The 19,731-nt window shown below is 57.7% G+C and overlaps 2 protein-coding genes across 2 annotated transcripts; both read right to left on the bottom strand.

Moving 5' to 3' along the window:
• Window positions 1-240: 240 nt before the first annotated feature.
• OSBPL7 (oxysterol binding protein like 7) lies at window positions 241-12,562 on the bottom strand. The gene is made up of 23 exons (XM_057716467.1): window positions 12,391-12,562; window positions 10,880-11,034; window positions 10,649-10,774; window positions 10,407-10,460; window positions 9,689-9,802; window positions 9,233-9,343; window positions 9,020-9,137; window positions 8,330-8,433; window positions 7,885-7,977; window positions 7,668-7,800; window positions 7,485-7,579; window positions 7,208-7,303; window positions 6,419-6,556; window positions 5,737-5,830; window positions 4,807-5,039; window positions 4,526-4,663; window positions 3,414-3,477; window positions 3,234-3,312; window positions 2,197-2,341; window positions 1,954-2,098; window positions 1,742-1,868; window positions 1,409-1,531; window positions 241-1,241 (listed from the first exon to the last, which is right to left on the bottom strand). The coding sequence occupies exons 2-23, from the start codon at window positions 10,952-10,954 to the stop codon at window positions 1,133-1,135; spliced, it is 2,514 nt and encodes an 837-aa protein (XP_057572450.1). The 5' UTR covers window positions 10,955-11,034; window positions 12,391-12,562; the 3' UTR covers window positions 241-1,132.
• A 1,633-nt stretch (window positions 12,563-14,195) lies between these two features.
• On the bottom strand, window positions 14,196-19,586 carry MRPL10 (mitochondrial ribosomal protein L10). The gene is made up of 5 exons (XM_057716828.1): window positions 19,480-19,586; window positions 17,426-17,595; window positions 16,258-16,422; window positions 15,860-16,004; window positions 14,196-15,167 (listed from the first exon to the last, which is right to left on the bottom strand). The coding sequence occupies exons 1-5, from the start codon at window positions 19,529-19,531 to the stop codon at window positions 14,911-14,913; spliced, it is 789 nt and encodes a 262-aa protein (XP_057572811.1). The 5' UTR covers window positions 19,532-19,586; the 3' UTR covers window positions 14,196-14,910.
• Between the last annotated feature and the right edge of the window lie 145 nt (window positions 19,587-19,731).

Below are 19,731 nucleotides of genomic sequence, written 5' to 3'. Positions count from 1 at the left end.
CTGGAGGCCGGAGGATACTGTAATAGTCCAGGGGAAAGCTGATAAGGACCCGTCCCCTAAGCTGATACAATCGAGAGAAGGGACCAGAGCCGAGAGACACTGAGGTAGAACTGACAGGAGGTGAGGATTAAGGCAGAGAGATGAGAGTGGGTCTTTAGCCCAGGTGAGTGGGGAGCTATGGGCCTTCACTGAGCTTGAGCACACGTGTTTTTAAATGAATGGTCACAGGCCAAAGTTTGGGACAGTCTTTATTGGAGCTTGGAATGTCATAGCAATTCACCTTAATCAGAGGCAGACTGGTAAAATAAGCAGCAACGGTGGCGGACCCCCGCGGGGGACGTCCGGCCTACACGACAAATCCTGCTCGCCCGCAAGCAGTACAGAGGCACACGCACACACTCTTCTACACAAACTGACACTCTCACGCGTGCTCACTCACTCCTGGTGGGTCAGAGGCCAGGCGCCCTTCCTGCCCTGTCTGATCTGGGGGATCCGCTGAGCTGAGACTGAAGGAAACCACTTGAGGACCAGGGACGAAGGAGCTGGCAGCTGCAGGCATTTTGCAGTTTGGGAGAAAGGGATCCAGGAGGATGGGAGGAATTGCCAGGGCCAGGCGAAGGGAGCCCCCCTGGGCCAAGGCATGGGGAGAAGATGCTGGAGATGGGGCATGGGAGGGATGGGGGTGGGAGAAAAGGCCGTCCCCTCTCCTTCACTCACTCCAACCTCACAGCCGGGGCCAGAGTCCTGGACACAGGAAGCCTGGGGAACATCGAGGGCTCCCCTGTGTCCTAGGAAGGCACTGAAATGGGGAACAGATCCTGGAGGGCCTGGAGTCTCCCCCAAGTACCCCAGGAGGGAAGGAAGGGGGATGACAGAGCAAGGAGGGTCTTACATGCCAGCTGTCTGGGGCAATGAGACTGGGAAAGCATGAATCCTGCTTCCCACCCCAAACAAGGGGTGGGTGATGGGCTGAGATGCAGCCCCTCTGGCCAGCAGAGGGGAGAGGGCTAGAGCCAGGGCTGCCCCTTTGGTCTCCAGGGCAGTGAGTGGGAGAGCCTGGGCCTGCCCGTGTGTCCATGGTGGGGTGGAGGCAGGAGGGAAGAACCGAGGCCTCCAGCCCCCGGGGCCTGGGCTACCAGAGCACAGCCCCGTCCAGGTTCCCGTAGCCCGGCTCGGCCCGCAGCCGCCAGTACGTGTCGTTCGTCACCCACCACTCCTTCCCGCTGCTGTCCGTCTGTCGCCTGGGGGAAGGGGGCCATGGAAGGAGTGCGGTGAACTTCCAGCACTGAGGCCGGGGCGCCGAGATGCTGCCTTGCACTGCCGGCCCCACTCAAAGCGCGAAGGGGCTAGTGGGGAGGAGGCTGGGGGCCCGGGTTGCAGAGAGACCCGGAGAGGGGGGCAGAGGCACCTGAAGAAGCGAGCCTGGTGGACAATGTTGTTCTCCTCCATCACTTTGCGCCTGTCTCGCTGAAGCTGCTCGATCCTTCTCTTCTGGGCCTCGGCGGCCTGTATGTTCCCCTCCTCCAGGTACCTGAGCATCCAGACCGCAGTCAGTGGGACTGCCCACCCTCAGGGGCCCCCAAATCCAAGGCCTCTGTCCCTGCCCAGTTCCGCCCCCAAACAGGTCCCATCTTCCTGAGGCAATTCAAGGAAGGAAGGACATAGTCCCAGGTCTGTGTGGAAACCCAGGTGGGGAGGGAGGAACCTGGAGGTTCCGAAGCGGCCCCCGCCTGGCGCTGACCTCTGGTCTGGCCGGAGCCGCGTGTCTGTGGAAGGCAGGGACCGTTTCAGCTCTGCCGTCAGCTCATTCAGCTCCAAGGCAAACTGAGTGAAGCCGAAGTTTCGCTCATAGTTTGGGGGCATTGAGTCTGAGGGGAAGGCAGGTGGCTGGGGCAGGTGGCCTGTGCACGGCTGCCCTCACCCCTGCCCAGCCCACCCGAGCACCCCACTTACTGGGTTTCCAGATGCACTGACCGCCTGGTGCGGGTCCCCGGTATAGCCCCTCGTGCCACTTCCCAGAGAGTCGGTGGAGGACACGGCCGCTCCGGCTGAACACAGCACCCTGCACCTCGTGGACATTGGAGCTCCAGTACTTGGCCTGGGGTGGAGGTGGGGCAGGGGGCTTAGGGAGGTGTACCCTCCCCTCGCCTGGGGCGAGCTGCTGGGGCGGATGGGTGGGGCAGGGTGGCCACCCACCTTGCAGAAGGTGATCTTGCAGTGGCAGGAGCTGTCCTGCGTGTTCCGGATGAGTACCTCCCCGTAGTGCTCGATCCAGCGCTGGCCACTCAGGATGTTGTGAATGCAGGATGTCACCTTGTTCCACTCAAAGTGGTCCCCCAACCTGAGAGAGACAGAGCATGGCGGCGGGCAGCTAGCCGGCCTCGGGGAACAGAGGCCTCTCTCATCAGAGCAGTCATGCGGGTCTGGGGCAGGAACCCTGGGGTCCTGGTTCCAGCTCCTGGTCCCTCCGTGGAGGAGGATATGTCTATAAAGCAGAGCAGCTTTCACAGAAAGTATTCAACTAACACGTCTCCATTTGTTGAGAAAGCTCCTGAGTGCCTAAGTCATGGGGGTGAAAACATAGACGGGGTCCCTGCCCTTGGGTGGCAGGGACCATGGCGGTCTATTCACATATACCACCCTGTTGACTCCCCACCTCTGTCGGATATTACTTATTACTCTTATTTTATAGACAAGCAGATTCTATAAAGGCTCTGAGGCATCAGGTCTTTTTGCCGCTTACATAACTATTAAGTGGCAGAACAAAGACTCTCACCCAGGGCTTCCCACCCTGAAGTCTAGGGTCTCCCCCGCCCCCAACTGGCCTCTGGCTGCAGTTCCCCACCTGTTACATGAACTAGATGAGGGATTTTCAAATGTGGTTTGTGACCAGTCCTGAAATCACTTTAGCATCACTGTAGGTTTCTGTGTGTGTAGGGGCGGGTTTCTGCCCGCTGACTTGAAGTCTCAAATGCATTCCTTACTGAGTCATGGTCAAAAAGTGTGAAAGCCACTTGGTCAGATGGCCTTGATGAGCCCTTCCAGCTCTAAGACTTTTCACCTTTCTTTATTGACAACTGCTGTTAACATAGGTGTAAAATGTACAGAAACTGCCCCACCCTGAGCAGCTTCAGACCAGGCCTCTCTCTCTCCCGTGCCTCCCACCTCCCTGTCCCAGCCCAGAGGATGGCCTGTGGGCTGGGCCTGGCTGCACAGCACTTAGGCACACTCACCTTGGCAGGCTCACATGGACCGTCCCCACAGGCACAATCTCTAGGGATTTGCCCCAGAACTTGTTCTTCCACTTCATGTCTGGAGTGGGGTTGAGAGAAGGACAGTGACAGCAGACATAAGACCAGAGAGTGTTCCGGCCCCTCCCCCATCTGCCCTTCACCCCTGGCCCCAACCTTCACCTTGCCAGAAGATGAAGTTCTCAGACTCCGCATGGCACGCCGAGATTGGGGGGTGGTGGGAGACCTTGATGAGCAAGGAAGTTCTCTAGAGGCTGCTCCTGAGGACCATGGGGTCTGTTCCTGACCCCAGGTCCCCAACATCCCTCACTGCCCCCCCACCCCCAGTTCCCCTGTGAACCAGAAGACCAGTTAGTTCCAGGTCTCTTGTCCCTGTCATCCTTGGCCACCACCCAAATTCCACCACCCTCTCCTTTCCCATGAGACCCCTACATTCTCCCTTCTCACTCCCTCCCCTCTAGGGCCCTCCCTGCTGATCTGGTGCACGGTGCCCCCCAGACACCTTGACCAAGCCTACGAAGTCCTCTAGCAGTAACAGATGGGGCCTCCATCCATGCCTTGCCTGGAAGCCAGCCCTCCCACGAGGACCCTCTTGCCTCCCCAGCTTCTCCCCCAAAGCTGATCATCACCTTGCAATCTCCACGACACACCCTTAGAAAGGCTTGGCCTTGCCCTCATCAGAACAGCTCCCCATCTGGAACCTTGAACTCAGGGATCCCATGGCCTGTCCTCCTTGCCTCTCCCCATCGCTTGGCGCCCGCCACTGCCTGAGTGTTCTCTATAAAGTGCAATTCTAAGCATGTCACTCTACTGCTTAAAACCCTCTCATGACTCCCTGTGGCCTTCAGGATTTAAAAACCAAACAACCAACCAACGCCTCCTTACCCTCACCGACAGGGCTCCTCAGGGTTCGGCCCTGCCTTGGCTGACAGCCCTGTCTCTAACTCTTCCCATCTGTCCCTTTACACTGCCTGGGATATCCCATTCTCCCACCCCCTTGTGTACCTGGAGAACCCCAGTTCATCCTTCCAGACTCAGCTCAAGATCTGCTGCTAGAGCTGAATAACCTCCGATGAGCTTCCACGATCCCAGCTCTAGAACGTGGTGCAGTAACTCCTTGTTTCAAGTCTATCTCCCCAAGGAGCGGGGAGCTCCTCGCCTGACTGCCCGACTGCCGGGTGTTCTCTCCCACGCCCTGGCCCCTTGAAGCCTGGATGTTTCCCGGCCTCGGCCACATGGCTGCCCTCGCCAGCCCTCGCCTTGCAGGCCCACACCTGCTCGCTGATGAAGCGGAAGCCTCGGTCAGGCCGCTCGCACTCGTAGGTCTCCCCCAGGACAGGGTTGAAGGGCTTGCAGCCCGCCCGGTGGTACGTGGAGGAGTAGGCAGACACGGCGAAGGCCGCGACGTACACCTGCAGGGGACGGGGCGCTGGGGGATCAGAGGAGACACCACCCCACCACTTCCCAATCGCGAGCGCGGGCGGGGAGCCTGAGGCGGGCCTGGGAGACAGGATCACGGGAAGAGGCAGCCTGGGCGGGGCCAGGGAGGGCGCACCATGCGCTCGCAGGGGTCGGCGGTGTGGCTGGCCTGGTCCAGGAGGCTGCTGTACTCCAGCTCCTCGCAGAGCCGCTGCAGGGTGTTGAGCGGCTCATTGAGCTGCACGGGCATGGACACCTTGGACAGGTCCTTGCCGATGTTGTTCCGCAGGATGTTCCACAGGCTCACGTCGGCCCCGGGTCCACTGGCCGCGGGCAGGCATCGCCGGCGGGGAGGTCCCATGGCTCCTCCTGGAACACGATCCCGGGGCCAACCCGCCTGTCACTCTCCCCTGGACACTGCGCATCCAGGCCCACAGCCTCCCGAGCTCCTGAGGTGCTCCTAGGTACGCTCGCTCCCAGGCCCCAGGCTCCGCTCACTATGGGGCAGGCAGCTAGGAGCTAATTCTTGATGAGCTTCTGGGGATTTAGGTGAGCAGCAGGGTTAAGAACCAGGAGACAGTTCCCACTGTTGGAAACAGAAACCCTGCACCCCAGAAGCCCTTCCTGAGTCCCACCCTTGGCTTCTGCTCCCTTTCATAAGCACACAAACCAATGTCAGGATGTAGATTATTCAGCCCATTTTACAGATGAGGAACCAGGGTCCAAGAACTAAAATGACACATACAAAGCCACACTGCTAAAAAGTGGCAAAGGGGGCCCTTCTGCCTATCAGGCCCAGTAGGTCTCCCGCAGGACAGCGGGAGCCTTCTCAGAAACCCAGAGGGGAGGCTGGCCCCAGGCTGCGCCTGTCCCACCCCCAGAACCACCCCTGGAACACAGCTTACAGCTTAGCCTTACGCACCTCCGAGGTCATCCCTGAAGTCAGCATCCAAAGCCATTAACCCACCAGTACTACAAGGGACTACTTCCCAAGGGGCCTGGGTCCTGGACAAACCCCCTTTCTGTGCCCACCTCCAGCCCTCCCCCCCACACGCCTGGCTGGCACCTTTCTGACAGCGCTCAGCTCCCCTGAGATCCAGCACCTCCTCAGACAGGCTGGTGGTGACTTCACTGGTGCATGACTCCTCCTCCTCCGAGCCCTGGGCCAGGACAGATGACAGGCCGGGCAGACTAGGCCTCCCCTGGGCAGCTGGGCAGCGCCCAGAGCCTGGCAAGAATCTGCCCAGCTAGCCCTTTGGTGGGAAGGGGAAGAGAATATATTTGGGGGGGTCTGAGCCCTAAGACACTACCCCAGGAGGCCTGGCATCATGGTATGCCCTGCCACCTTGGGAGGGAGAGGGCCTGGCCCTATGACTGGGGGGAGACAGCCCAGGGACTTGGCGGGACATGACGGAAGGGAGGCCAGGGATTACTGGGATTCAGCATTGGGAGGGTGGGGGTCAAGGGAGGGCTGAGGCCGCAACAGAGTCACATAAAGATGACGGGGTGGGGCTGAGGCAGCGGCTTCAGGACCCATGCGGATAGAGCACATCAAACCGGAAGAAGGGTCCCCGGCAGAGACGTCTAAGCAGGGTCCCACAAACCCAGCAGGTCTGGACATGTTTCCAGAGACAGTGGCTGACTTGGTGAGAAAGGACTTGGGAACCTACAGATTCTAGTCTCCCCGCACCCCACCCCTCTATTCCCGGGGCCCCTCCCCTCTCACCACCAGCGTCCCCCTCCCTCACCTCATTGTCAGAAGAGCTGGCAGAGAGGAGGACTTCACAGGCATCAAAGAACTCTGTGTGGGAATCAGCGAGGGACAGGATGCTGCTCTGGGACAGCTGAGGGGCCAGCTCTCGCCCCTTCATGTACAGAGCTTCTTGCTGTGGGGGCAGGACGGGTGTCAGGCCCGAGGCCCAGCTGGGAGAGTCAGGCAGGGCTCCCCTGGCCTGACGGTTCCCTTGAGAGGGAAGCACGACCGGGGACTGTCTGAGGCTGAGACCCGGTGAGCAGAAGACGCCGAGGGGAGTGAGTGTAGTGGGCCACAAAGGCCTGGTGGAAAGATCCTGGCCTGGGAGTGAGGAGACATGGATTCCATAATAACTGCTTATACTGCCTGAGCCCGGCTCCAAGCCCTCTGCACGCATCGACTCCATCAATTCCGACACTCACCCTACCAGGTGGGTGCAGTCATCACCCCCACTTTGCAGACTAAGACACTGAGGCTCAGGGCCACAAAGCGGGCACACAGTGGAGCCAAATTCAAACCCACGTAGTCCAGGAGCCTGGGCCCGTCAATTAGATTCTTTGAGTCTCTGTTTCCTCATCTGTGACCTTGAGGGTAAGAATCACTGCCTCACAGGACTTAGAAGCACAAGCGCTCCACACACGGCTAAGAAACGACCCCCATGTGGCTCCTGCCCGTGTTCTGTAAGACAGGCTGGAGTCCCAGGTCTGAAAGCCAGCCACGCCTTCCCTCTTGCTGAGAAAGGAGCCCCCGAGCAACGGTCCCCACAGCCCACCCTGGCTCCCACCTCCTCGGGGTTGAGGGAGCTGAAGGAGTCTGCCGTGGTGTCGGAGGAGACGGACAGCGAGTGGAGGCGCCGCGGGCCGGCTGCGGCCTCAGAGACCTGCAGGGAGAGGGTGAGGGCACAGGTGCCGGGTGGCGGCGGGTGAAGCCCTCCGGGGCTGCCAGACACAGCCTGCCTCCACCAACCTCCCTTCCCTCCGCAGGTCTGCGACTACCCCCAGGCCTGCAGTCCTCGGGTGCGGGCCCCCTCCTCCCAGCGGCCCTCCTGTCCGCAGCCTCACCCCCAGCCTGGAGGGCTCCGAACCCTGGTGCAGGACCCTCAGTCGGTCCCGTTCAGCGGTGAGGGCGGCCAGGACGCTGCTGAGGGAGCTGTGCACTGCGGGGGCAGGGCCAGCCATCAGACTCCCTTCCTCCCCCTCCCCCTCTCCCTGCCTGCTCCCGCCACCCCAACAGCACGCACTCACCCTTCTGAGCGAGAGCCCAGAAACTGCGCTGCAAGTGGGCATAGTCTGGGGGTGGCAGCCCACGGGGGCCCGAGGGGTCCCGGGACTCCAGGTAGCGAGACAGGTTGGGAACAGAGCCGTGGAGACGACCCACCTGTAGGCGAAGGGGAAGGGTTGAAGGGCCCAGCTTCCCGCAGCGCCTCCCACCCAGCATCTCGGGGTCCACACCCCACCTCACCCGCCCAATGGTGTCGTCCTTGGCAAAGCTCTGAGTGCACCACATGCGGCTGGTCCGCTTCCCCTTCTTGGGTCTCTCGGTCGTCACCGAGGCCTGGCAAGTCGAGGTGGGGGAGTTTCAGTCTCAGGGTGGGGAAGACCACCAAAGCCAGGAGAGAGGTGGACGGTCATGGAGGAGGACGCAGAGACACCGGCATCCCGGAGGCAGAAGACCGACAGCCTGGCAGCCGCCTGGGCACAGGAGGAAGGGGTCGCTCCAAAGGGGCAGAAAGACAGCCCTGAGGCGGTCTGGACACGGTGGGGAGGGGCAGCGGGGAGATGGTGGCTCTCCAGGACACCGCAGCATATAAGGGGGGCTGGGGACCTGTCTGGGGAAGTGACGGAGATGAAGATGGCAAGAGAGGAGAGAGCCCGGGGCGGGCCCCTGCCTCTCCCCTGGACCTTACCTGGTGCGTGGGGATAACAGGGGCTGAGGGGATCCGGTGCAGGGACTCCAGGCTCTGGAGGAGTCTGTGGAGTTCCTGGAGCCTCCCCTGACACTCTGAGAGCTCTGTGGGAGGGAAGAATGAGAAAGACCCTCTCCCAACACTGGCCAGGCCCCCCCAGAGACAGCCCCTCAGCTTCCCGTCCTCCTCCAAAGGCTTCACGGCAGCCACGGGAATTCCGACACTGCCTCCGCTCCCCAACTCACAATCCCAAAGCAGTTCCCAGCTCCCACCCTCTGGTCTGGCCTCATGGGAGTGCCCACACCCCACTCTGCACTCTGGGGCCGCTTCCACATAGGCCGGGGGCCCCTCACTCTTGCTCTCCCCACTTGGCTTGCATTTCCCTCTCCCAGACCAACATCACAGCCCCCGGCTCCAGGAACCCGGTTCTAGAGCATACCCCTTCCCTGACACTACTCCTCAGGACCCCTCGCTGTGCTGGCATTCTGGATCTTCTTTTTCATGAGTCCTGGCCCTGTGTCTGGGTCTGTCTGTGTGCCTAGAGCACGAGCCCTGACATTCTCTGCAAGCTTGAGGCTCCCCAGGAGCAGAGATGGAGGTAACGTTTTTCCCCTCCTGTGACTGCCGATGCCACCTAGATGCAATAGTATGGGCCCTTCCCATGGAGGGGCAGCGCCAGGGGCCCCTCACCATGAGAGCAGCGGTCCAGCCCATCACTGTCCCTCAGCCAGGAAGACACCTTCTCCCGAGACCCAACCCCGGGCAGAGCCGAGGCACTACCCACTGCAGGAAGCTGGGCACCAGGAACCTGTGGGGTGAATCAAGGGTCAGGAAGGTGCCTGCCTCCCTGAGCGTCATCCTGAATCCCCACGTCACCTGTCCCCACCCCAGGGCCCATCTTACCTTCCGTTGAGTGGTGCTGGGCAGCAGGCTTCGGGGCACATCCAGGTGCTGGGCCAAGCGGTGGGCACGCAGCTGGGCCACCCAGCTCTGGAACAGGTCCTGGGATTTGATCTGCAGAGGTGATGCAGAAGGGGAGGGATGCATGAAAGGAAGGATCGCTCTCCAGGGGCAAGAAGCCGGGACTCTGGTCGGCAGGCAGGCAGGGTCTCTCCCTATAGCACAGGGCTCGTGCAAAGGCCCCTTGCAGGAAGACAGGAACAGCTTCTGCAGGTGTCCAAGCCCTCAGCTCTGTGCCTGTTCACATAACAACCAACAGGGCCAGTTTGCCATTGGCTATTGTACATGGTGGGAACTCCGTTCTGGTCAGACCCTCGGCCCCTGTCCCTCTCTCCTGTGTGCCCCAGTGCCTCTGCCAGGCTGGAGGCCAAGCCACCATGTGACTTCCAGTGATGTCACCTTGAGGTGGTAGATGTTGTCTTCAGTGTCAAGGTCAATGCGCTGCGCCTTTTTGTTGATGGACATGACCGATAGTCGGACATCAATAGAGCCATGGAGCTTCCCCTTGGTGATCTGGGGTGGAGAGATCGGAGGGGGAAAGGGGCACTGGTTTTAGGCCACCAGGGCCACCATGCCCCTGAGGTCAAGCTAGGCTCAAGGGCCAGGCAGCAGGTGCACCCTCACGCCCAAGTCACAGTGTCAGCAGGACTTGTCAGTCGTCCTCCTGAGCACAGGACACCCCACTATGTCAAGTCACAATCTGAGCTCCAGGGAGTCACAAAGCGAGGAAAACTTTTCCCACCCTCAGGAATCTGCAAGGCTGAGGAAGGAGCACCTTCTTGGAGAGAGCCTGGGTGTCTAGGCCTTTAGTTCCTTGTTTTTGCGCAAGCACAGGACGAGGACAAGGATGATAAAGCCCCTGTGTCTTGGGCACTTATTTTGTGCCCGGCACTGTCCTGAGGGCCCTCACCAAGGTGAAGACGCTACAAATGGGTGACTGTGCTCTCTCCACCTCAGAGGTGAGGGGCTCAGGCCCAGGGGCCCAAGACCCCACACCCAGCAAATTGTGTACCTGGGATTCAGACCCTGCTCTGGGGGACTCCAGAAGCCCCCTACCCACCCAGGGCACTCTGGGGCCAAGCTCCTCCCACATCCCCCAGCCAAGGCCCTGACTCACTTCTTGCCGAGTCGTTGCATAGTGAAGGATCCCATCCTCGAGCACAAAGTATCTCTGCGACGTTGCCCAGAAGGAACAGGACCCGGGGCGGCGGGTGAGGGTGCAGAGAGGAAAGGATGTGGGGAAAGAGCAACCGCACAGAAGTTTCTTCTTGACACACAAGCATCCCGTACTGCCCGGCAGCCCCACACATCCCCCTCCTGCCCCTGCACCAGGCCCCTCCCTTTGCCCTGCCACCTTACCTTGTGCCAGCCCTTTAGAGGCCATTTCCTCTTCTTGAGCAGGTGGCCTTCCTGCCTCTCAGGCATGACACCCTCTGCCCCCAGCCGGCCCCGGGGTTCCTCTAGCACCTCCCACAGCTCGGAGGTCTGCAGTCCAGGACAGAGTGGGGGAGTGGCCGGTGAGGTGACCACATCTGCCCTTCCCCTGTGGGCCAAGCTCAGCCCCGCACCGCCTGCTCCCCACCCTCAGACCTGCTGGGCACTGCTGGGCTTTGAAGACTGAGTGCTCTCAGCCAGGGAGGGAGGATCCCGCTCTTGGAAGTCCATGGGGAAGGGAGGGGCCACTCCCTGCTGAGGACGTGGAGCAGAGTGAAAGGGGAAGGCTGTCAGCTTGTCCTGAGGGGGCCCTTGGAGCAGAGAGAGACCTTGTTAGCACAGGCTCAGTTATCACCTTCATCACCGGCAACCCCTCCTGCACCCTCTGAGATGAACGCCCCCCAGCACATCTTCCGCTCACCTGCCAGGCCTCTCCCAAGCCAGGCCCACCCCACTCGGCGCAGTTCTCCCTGCCCACACGCTCCTACTGCAGCCACTGCCCAGAGACACGGGGCACACAGCAGGCAGGCCATGCCAAGAGAAAACCTCGAAAAGTCCTCCCCGCCCCACCTTAGGCACACACACAGGCTCTGGCTCCAGGAAACACTCGGTGCTTTCTCTGGAGGATTCCCCGGGGGTAATCAGAGGTGAGGCGGGGGAGTGAAGGAAGAGGCTCCAAAATAGGACAGAGGGATTCAGAGACTGGACAAGCAAGATCTCATTCCAGCCCCTCTTCCTTTGGGATCCCTGACCCCAGCCCCACAGCGTGGAGACTCCCCTGCCATTATCACACCCTATAGAAGCCCCCAGCCACTTGACCCCAGCTCCCCACCAACTGGCCTCCATATCCTCTAGTTCCTGGGCTCCCATTTTTCTGCCTGGGGAAACTGAGGCCTGAGACAGCCCCCATTTTCCTCTGTGCCTTCCATCAATCCTCCCCCTAGGATGCCCACTTTGGACCCCCTGTCCCCCCCATCTCCCAAGCCTCCTTTCTTCCATCCCAGTCCCTGGGGCTCCTGAGAAGTGCCATCCACCCGGAGGGAGCAGGGGATGGGCCGATGGAGACACATGCCGAGGTCCGCACAGGCACCCTTGGCACCAGCCCTGGCCATCCTGACTCCACGGGGAGATCAATAATTCAAGAGGCTGTGTGTGTGTGGGGGGGGGGGTGGGTGTGTGGGTGGGTGTGTGTGTGTGTGTGTGTGTGTGTGACGGGGGAGGGGACTGGAGGGGAAAGGTTGGCCTGAGGCTTGGGAAACAGTCTAGATCTTCCGGTGGAGCTAGAAAGCACCTAAGGAGCTGAGGCCAGGAGGGAACAGGGACGTGGTGGGGTGTGGGTGGCCGGGAGGTCAGGGCAGAGGGGCCCATGCTACCAGAGAATGACCTGGGGGGAAACTCCTACATTTAGCCATTGAAAGTTCCCAAACTCTTTCAGTGTTTGGGGACCTCTGTGCCCTTTTCCTGGCCCCTTGGGATCCTGGCCCCTCACTGCTTGCGGGTGGACGGGGATGCTCTGTCGGTAGAGGGAGAGGGTCGAGGTGAGCCAGGTGGGTGCCCCCTTTCCACCTCCATCCCCGCCCTCATCTCTGGAGGAGCAGATTCGCCAGCTTCAGGTGGGAGGAAGCCCTCTCAGGGAACGTCAGCTGATGCCAGTGCGGTCCCCTTACCCCAAGGTCCATGGATGCCAATGCTCCTTGGCCCGCACACCGCTCCGCCTCTGAGTCACCGTCTCCGAGCCGCCCGCTCTCTGCTCACGGAGCTGAGCAGTGGCGGCAGCTGCAGCAGGAACCAGGAAGGAAGGAGACGTCGGAGCCTCCCCTCTAGCCGGATCTCCTCCCCTCCCCCTTCCCTGGCCCCTCCTCCTGCTGAGCTCCGGGCAGCCGCTCAGCTCTGCCCCCCTGCTCCCCGGAGGACTCAGGGCTGAGCCAACTCCCCAGCGCCTAGGAGGCTTGGGAGTGGGGGCAGAGTCCCCACTGGGCACAGTTCCAGATAGATCACAAGAGGACTGTGGCGCTGCTGGCCTCAAGCCAGTGGTGGTAAAGAATTTACTCATTCTAGCATGGCCTTGACCTGTTAGTACCCAAGGCCATTTCCTTATTAACCCCCGCCTCTCATTTTACATCTGAAAATAGACTGCAGAATTTGGAGCCAGCAAAGCTATCAGGTTGATGGGGAGGGAGGAATGCCCCTACGGGACCGCAACTGACAGTGCCGAGGGCACAGTCTGCAGGGCGGTCAGGATACGAGAGGGCTACCGTGAGGCTGCCACTGGGCATGCTGCCCCACCAGGTCAGGACCCATGGGGGCCGGAAGCACCTGTGTGCTAAGACAGCCCTCATTCTCCACCCCCAGCCTATCAAAGTCTCTGGATTGGGACCAGGCCTGGGCAGTAACCAGCTGGCTGTTAGAGGGCTAGCTGGAGCCAACTCGGGTACCCTCGGCCTCCCTTTCTGAGCACCTTTGCCTTTCTGCTGGAGTACTGTGTTCAGCTGCTCAATTCAAATTAAAAATTAGCTCTTGAGAAAGGTCTAGAATTCATTCAAATGGACGTGAACTGGACGGACAGCTTTAAGTGCAGTGCAGCCGCTTTCTGAAAGTGGGCTTCTAACGATGCGACACCACCAGCAGGGAAAGGACGCAACTCAAGGTTCCTCTTTGATTCCCAGTATGACACAGGCCACTTCCCCATCCGGCTGTCTGTACATGGGCCTTGGCTTACCCCTCAGGGTCTTACACATCTCTCAGGAGATGCCTGCTCTCTGCTCCATTCAGAACCTCAGCACTGTTCCTGCCACCCCAAGAAGGGCATTGTTAACACCTGGCACGGTTCTTGGAGTCAGGGAGAGCACTCGGCAGCACTGGCCAGACCAGCTCTGGCATCCAGGAGCCTGAAGGGCCTTTCAATTCACTTCACACTGAGCATCCCTGGGCAAATGGCACAGAGCTGGGCACTGTGGGAAACCGGTCATGGACCAGGGAAGGAAAAGCTGCCGCAGATCAACACTGCCAGAGCGGTATCCGCCCAGGACTAAGGAAGTTGTGGCACCGTTCCAAGTCCCGGAGAAATGATCAATAACCACCTCCCCACACCACCCTGTGTCCACCCAGAACGTGCTCCAATCAAGCACAAGGGCAGGCTTCTAGTTAAACATCCCCTCTCCATTAAAAACTTCCAGTTCCCTGAGACTTGGACGAGGCCTCCTACTCGAGAGCCACCAGACCCCCTCATTAAAAAAGAATCCTGGCTTTCCCTTGGCTCTTCTGTTTTGAACCACCTGAGACATGTCAGCTACTGGGAGAAGGGGGCAGCTGCCTTCAAAAGGACAAGCATGTAAGCAATGCCATTTGTGGGAGCAGGTTCAGGGAGGTAACAGGCTTGGACATGGGAAGAGGAAGGATTTTCTAGGAAGGGAAGTGAATCAGAGATGACCTTGGGAATAAGCCTACAGGGAGGATAAGCTTGTAAACAGCAAAACACAGTAAGTAAAATGCATTTCACTTTATCGTGAAGCAGTGCTCCCAAACGTTCCATGACATGGCACACCCCGAGGGCAGAAAATTAACACCCAAGCACACTTGGGACCTTAATAAGAAAGCTCTAGTGTAGAAAATCAGGGTAGCGCCTTCAGAGCAGAAAGAGCCTGGTTTAGTCCCTGTGCTGCCTCTCACGAAAAGCAAGACCTTGGCGGGCTATTTAACTGCTCTTCCCCTTAGTCTTCCTCTCTGTGAAACAGGGATACTGTGTAAGAAATACGGGAACTAGTACATGTAAAGTGGTTAGCAGGGAGCCTGGCACAGCAGGCTCTCAACAGATGCCATTCTCAGCACAATTAATTACTCAGTTGAGCTATTCTGGCGCGTTGGAGCCACGAGGGGATAGGCTGGAAGGCACGTGCAGCAAGGGACAGTGAACACAGAAGCCAAGGGCTTCTCCGTCTTGGACCTGGAGAGCAGAAAGAGACCGCATCTATCAGGTCCTAAGTTGGAAAAACCAGGGACAAAGACGGTGATTACCAGCCTCCGTTCTGAAATGGAATCCCTCTGCATCTCTGGGTGGCCATGTACTGGAACAGATCGTTGTCAGTGAAAGCCAGGTAACAAACGCCCCTCGCCACCCCAAGTTCCCCACATCTCCAACAGCCAACAGGGGCAGTGCGTCTATGGGCAGGCTGGGTGTAAGAGGCTGGCTATGAGTCCGGGACAGGACCAGGAAGATCCGGCTGTCCACTGGCTGGCACGACGGGGTCCCCCTCGTGTTGCTGCCTGATGTACTGATCCAGCAGGGCAGTCAGCTGGAGGGGCTGGTGCTGAAGCAGGGAGTGGGTGTGGGCAGTGAGGAGGGTCAGCCCTCCTACCAGCTCCCCCTGCACCAGGGCCAGGCTGGGGAGCTTGGAGTAGTTGATGAAGCCTTGCCTGCTGAGGATGGTGTCATCGATGCAGCCACCTGGAAGAACACAGATCAGCGAGGTTCCCACAAATGTTTTTCTTCTCCGAAAACAATGGTCCAACCCTAGGAACTTGCCCTCCACTGCCCTTCTCTACCTCTCAGCCTTCCCCCAAACCCGGTTCCCACCTGTGCCCCGCCCCACTCCCACTGTTTCGGATCAACCGCCCCCCTCAACTCTTTGCTAGAAAACCCGTACATAATACGTCTACCTAGTCCAACCCCTACTAAGTCACTGCTTCCTAAACTTCCGTGAAGAACCATGGAGTGTGTGTTCACCGGGTGATGGCGGGGAGGACCTGTATTATCAATACAGATTCCTGGCCCCTGACAGAGACCTGTGAAATCAGTATTCTCTAAAAAAAGCACCTCCAGGGATTCTCAGCATCCTCAGGGGAGTCTAGGAAACACTGCTCACTGTCCCTCAGCACCGTTCACTTGGGTGATTTAAGTGTCTTCATTCTGTATGGGTTTCAACACCCACTACCCCCTTATTACACTCAAGGTGTCTGAACTTCCCCTTCCTGGAGTGACAGGCAGGCAGCTCTCACCAAACGGTGCTACTGACTCAGGCCCCACCATGAAAGGGTGTCCCCCAGTTTTACCCACACAAGCCTCGAAGACGGCACCAGGCTGCGGTAGCACCCACTCCCTTTCACCCCCATCCCCAACTGGCAGGGGTGCTTGCTCACCCAGCAGCGGCAGGAAAGGCACACTCTTCAAGATTCGCACCATCTCCTTGACCTTGGGCTCTTCACTGACCAGGAGCAGGTTGTGCCCCACAAAAAGGGGCAGCAAACTTTGGTACTTGGAATCTTCCAGGAAGGGCTTTAGGATCTGCAATGGCAGCAAAGAATGGCTTACTGCGGTCGAAAAGGAGGAAGAGACCCGCCTTGGTCACAGGCCATACCAGGCTGAGGGCTCAAGCCAAGGGTCTCCTCAACCCCTAATCTCAGTTTAGTTCCTGGACTAGAGGGCTGCCATGGCGGGGAGCAGTCAGGAGTGCCAGATCTTGAGAGAGATGCTGGGGTCTGAGATTGGCGGGGCAGGGAGGGGAATATGGCAACCACACCAGGGGGCTGCTCCCTACCTGGTTGGGGAAGACCTTCACCAAGATCTTGTGCTTCCGCAACCGGTGCCGCATGAGAAGCTTGTCCTCCGCACTCAGAGCCACATTCTGGCAGACAGCTATCATTCTGTTGTCTCGGAAAACCGCTGCTATCTCCCGACGGAGGAGCCGGACGAGGCCTGTCTCCTGAGGTCAGGAAGGGAGGACCAAGGGGATGTAAGCTGCCCCTTCTCCTCACACTCCTTACTCCCTCAGGGACGGGTGCTGGGGCCTCCAGGGATGCCCAAACAAAGAACGGGCTACAGGCAGAACTGGGCCCCTGACACTCTGTCTCCCACTCCATCCTTTCATTTCCATTTGATAACCGCAGGCTTTAGAGCGATGTTTTTAGTTTTTAATTTTTTTTAATTAAATTTCTCTTTTTTTTGGCCATGCCATGCAACTTGTAGTATCTTAGTTCCCCAACCAGGGACTGAACCTGGGCCCTCAGCAGTGAAAGCATGGAGTCCTAACCACTGGACTGCCAAGGAATTCTCTACAGCAGTATTTTTAAAGCCTGAGAACGCTCAGTCCCCTTGAACTGGACAACAGTCTGACCCAGCTATTATTTTGATAATAATATTGTCAAAATTATTTAATTATCCCTCTGACACTGTACTCACAGTGAATTACTTTATCGATTATAAATATAGGTTTACTCATTTGCAGTGTTAATTCAAAATTGAGGTATTTCCACAGAACGAGACTTCATTTTTCTCAAGACAGTGTTTATCAAAGTTGAGAACTTATGGAGCTGAGAACCACCATAAAGTTACCAATTCTCCACTGGTCTTTCCGTCCTTTTTCAAGGACAAAAAACCTTGTATTGTTCCTCTAAGAAAACCCGGAAGCTTCAAAACGCGAGCGATGCTCTCCCCTACCCCCACCTGCGTGGACAGCTTTCATACACACGTTTTTGGAGACCAGAATGAAGGAAATCCAGGAGGCCTGTCCAATCCACTGAGCCCAAAAGGCCAGAGCAGGATCAAGTGCAGATTTCATTTTAAAGATTCTGGACTACAGGGTCAACGTGGGGAAGAAATGATGTGGATGACCGTGTCCTGGAGTGCTACTTCATTATGGCCACAGAGACAAGATCACTTTAATTCACCATCCCACCAGCAGGCGACATGCCCACACTCCTCCTTACCTCCTGGGGGGGGCTGGGAGGGGGCGGCAGGCATCTTGGGTCAATAGTTGGTTTAGGGGGGATATACTCAGTCACAGCCATCAGCTTCTGCCGCTCAAAGTGCATCACACGACGGTGGCGGGTAACGGCCTTGGAGCCATAGCGGACAATCTGGCAGGTGGGCAGCCGGCCTGGGAGGAGAAACGGCCATGTGGTGAGATGTAGCCTCTTGGAGGCCTTAGTCTGCCCCAGATGGACAAAAAGCCCACTCTCCAGGCACAGACAACCAGAGCTCACAGAGCTAGCCTCAGCACTGAGTGGGACAAGGAACTGTGTTAGAAAGTCTGAATCCCCAAATCTTCTCTTCTCTTTAATGGGTGACCTTAGCTCATGTGCTTGATCCTTGGAGGCGACCATTTCTCCAGCTCTTCTTTATGCACAGAGATGAGGAAAAAATAAGAACAAAGGAGAAAGTATTTTTGAACACATTTTAAAAAGCAGGAGAGAACTGGACAAACTTTTTCTTAAATGACCAAAAAAAAAGGTTAAGTTTGAGAGCCATATGGTCTGTCACTACTATTTAACTCTGCCACTGTATTATGGAAGCAGCCATAGACAATATGTAAATAAAGCTGTAGTTGTATTCCAACACAACTATGTAGAAAATATGGTGACTAGCCCTGCTGTAATTTGCCAACCCCTGCTTTAAGCCAGTTGTTCTTAAAGTGTGCACCACCACCCCCCAACCCAACATCAGCATCACCCAGGAACTTGTTAGAAATACAAGTTCTCAGGCCCTGTCCTAGATCTACTGAGTCAGTAGCTCTGGAGCAGAGCCCAGAAAACAGTGTGTTAACAAGCCCTCCAAGTGATGCTGATGCTGGCTAAAGTTTGAGAACCACTGCTCTAAGCACTGCTCCTTCCCCCATGACTTGAAGCAAGAGGGAAAAGTTATACTGTTTTCAGAGCTCCCCCACACAAGTCTCCCTCGTTTCTACGCTTCCTGTTTACAGGCACTGCTGGAGAGCACCCCTCAGAAGACAATGGAGCCACTCAAAAGCCTTAAGCCACAATAATCCCTTCATGCTCAACAAAAGGACTCAGGCTAGAGCTTCCCACTTTCAGCCCTTCCCAAGGCCAGGATGGGATCTCAGGGAAAGGTTCAGCCAGCAGGTGGCTCTAACAGTCAGAGAGCTTGGAGATATGCTTAAGTGACAGGTTTTCTTGCCAGTGGCCACAAAACCTAACTGTTAAGAGCACAATCGTTAGATCAGATGGAACAGACTTTTCAAAAAATTTTGCAGTTTTACTGAGATATAATTGATACACATGGAGCCAGATTTTAATCTCTCTTCTGCCACCTACTAGCTGTGACCCTGACCACTCAACTGGTCTAAACTTGAGCTTCTTCATCTGTAAAGAGGGGAAGAGAATGCCTTCTTCGTAGAATGCATTAAGGTTTAAAGGAAATAATACATGTAAGGTACTTATCACTGTGCCAAGCCTATATTACATGCTCAAAATCATTCATTAAACAAACATCTGTAGCATCCCTACTGATGTCAGGCACCATGCCACCTGCTGGCTATGCTGAATGCACACGAGTTCTGCCCTTATGGAGAGAGAACAACAAATAAGCAAATGCAAAATTACAGACTGTGATGAGGCGACGGGGTCAATAAATAGGGTGAGAGATTCAGATTTAACAGGGAAAACCTTCGCGGAAGGTGGCGAGGGAAGGACTGGGATGACATTTAGGCTGAGACTTTAGAGAATCTCTGGAGGCAGAAAGAGCTGGGTGGTGGGTTAGAGAAACCCCAAACAAGGCAGGGGGACTGGGGCGTAGAGAATAAATACTGTGGTTGTTGCTGACGCTTTGCTGTGTTGTCGTTATTACTAGAGTCTGGGGACAAAGGAAATTAGATGCGGGAAGGAGGCCGGCGATCTAGCTCGGGTCAGGGGTCAGAGGGAGCTGTCTGGGATCAGACATTCCGGGAGGGCATCAGAAGTAGAGAAGGGAGACGAGTAGAGGGCATCAGCCGGAAAGCGCCGCGAAGACGTGGGCCGCTCCTTACCCGCCTGGGGCAGGAGACCCCCTCGCAGCACCCCAGCCACGGCCGCGGCCATCGCTACCGGAAGAACGGCCGAGACCAGAGCGAGACGGAAGAGCTATGGATTGTGGGTAATCCGGGGCCGGAAGCGGAGGGCGTGGCCACCGGCTGCAGCAGCAATCCGCATGCGCCGAGCCAGGCACCTGCGCGCTGGCTCGCCCCAACGCCGCATCAAGCGTCCAGTCTCCTAGCAACGACGCTAGACTCCTCCAACCG

Source organism: Hippopotamus amphibius, chromosome 17 (genome assembly GCF_030028045.1).
Source record: "Hippopotamus amphibius kiboko isolate mHipAmp2 chromosome 17, mHipAmp2.hap2, whole genome shotgun sequence".
Classification (NCBI taxonomy): domain Eukaryota; kingdom Metazoa; phylum Chordata; class Mammalia; order Artiodactyla; family Hippopotamidae; genus Hippopotamus; species Hippopotamus amphibius.
The sequence above is the reverse complement of the archived record's forward strand: the minus strand, read 5'-3'. Positions and strand labels throughout refer to the sequence as shown.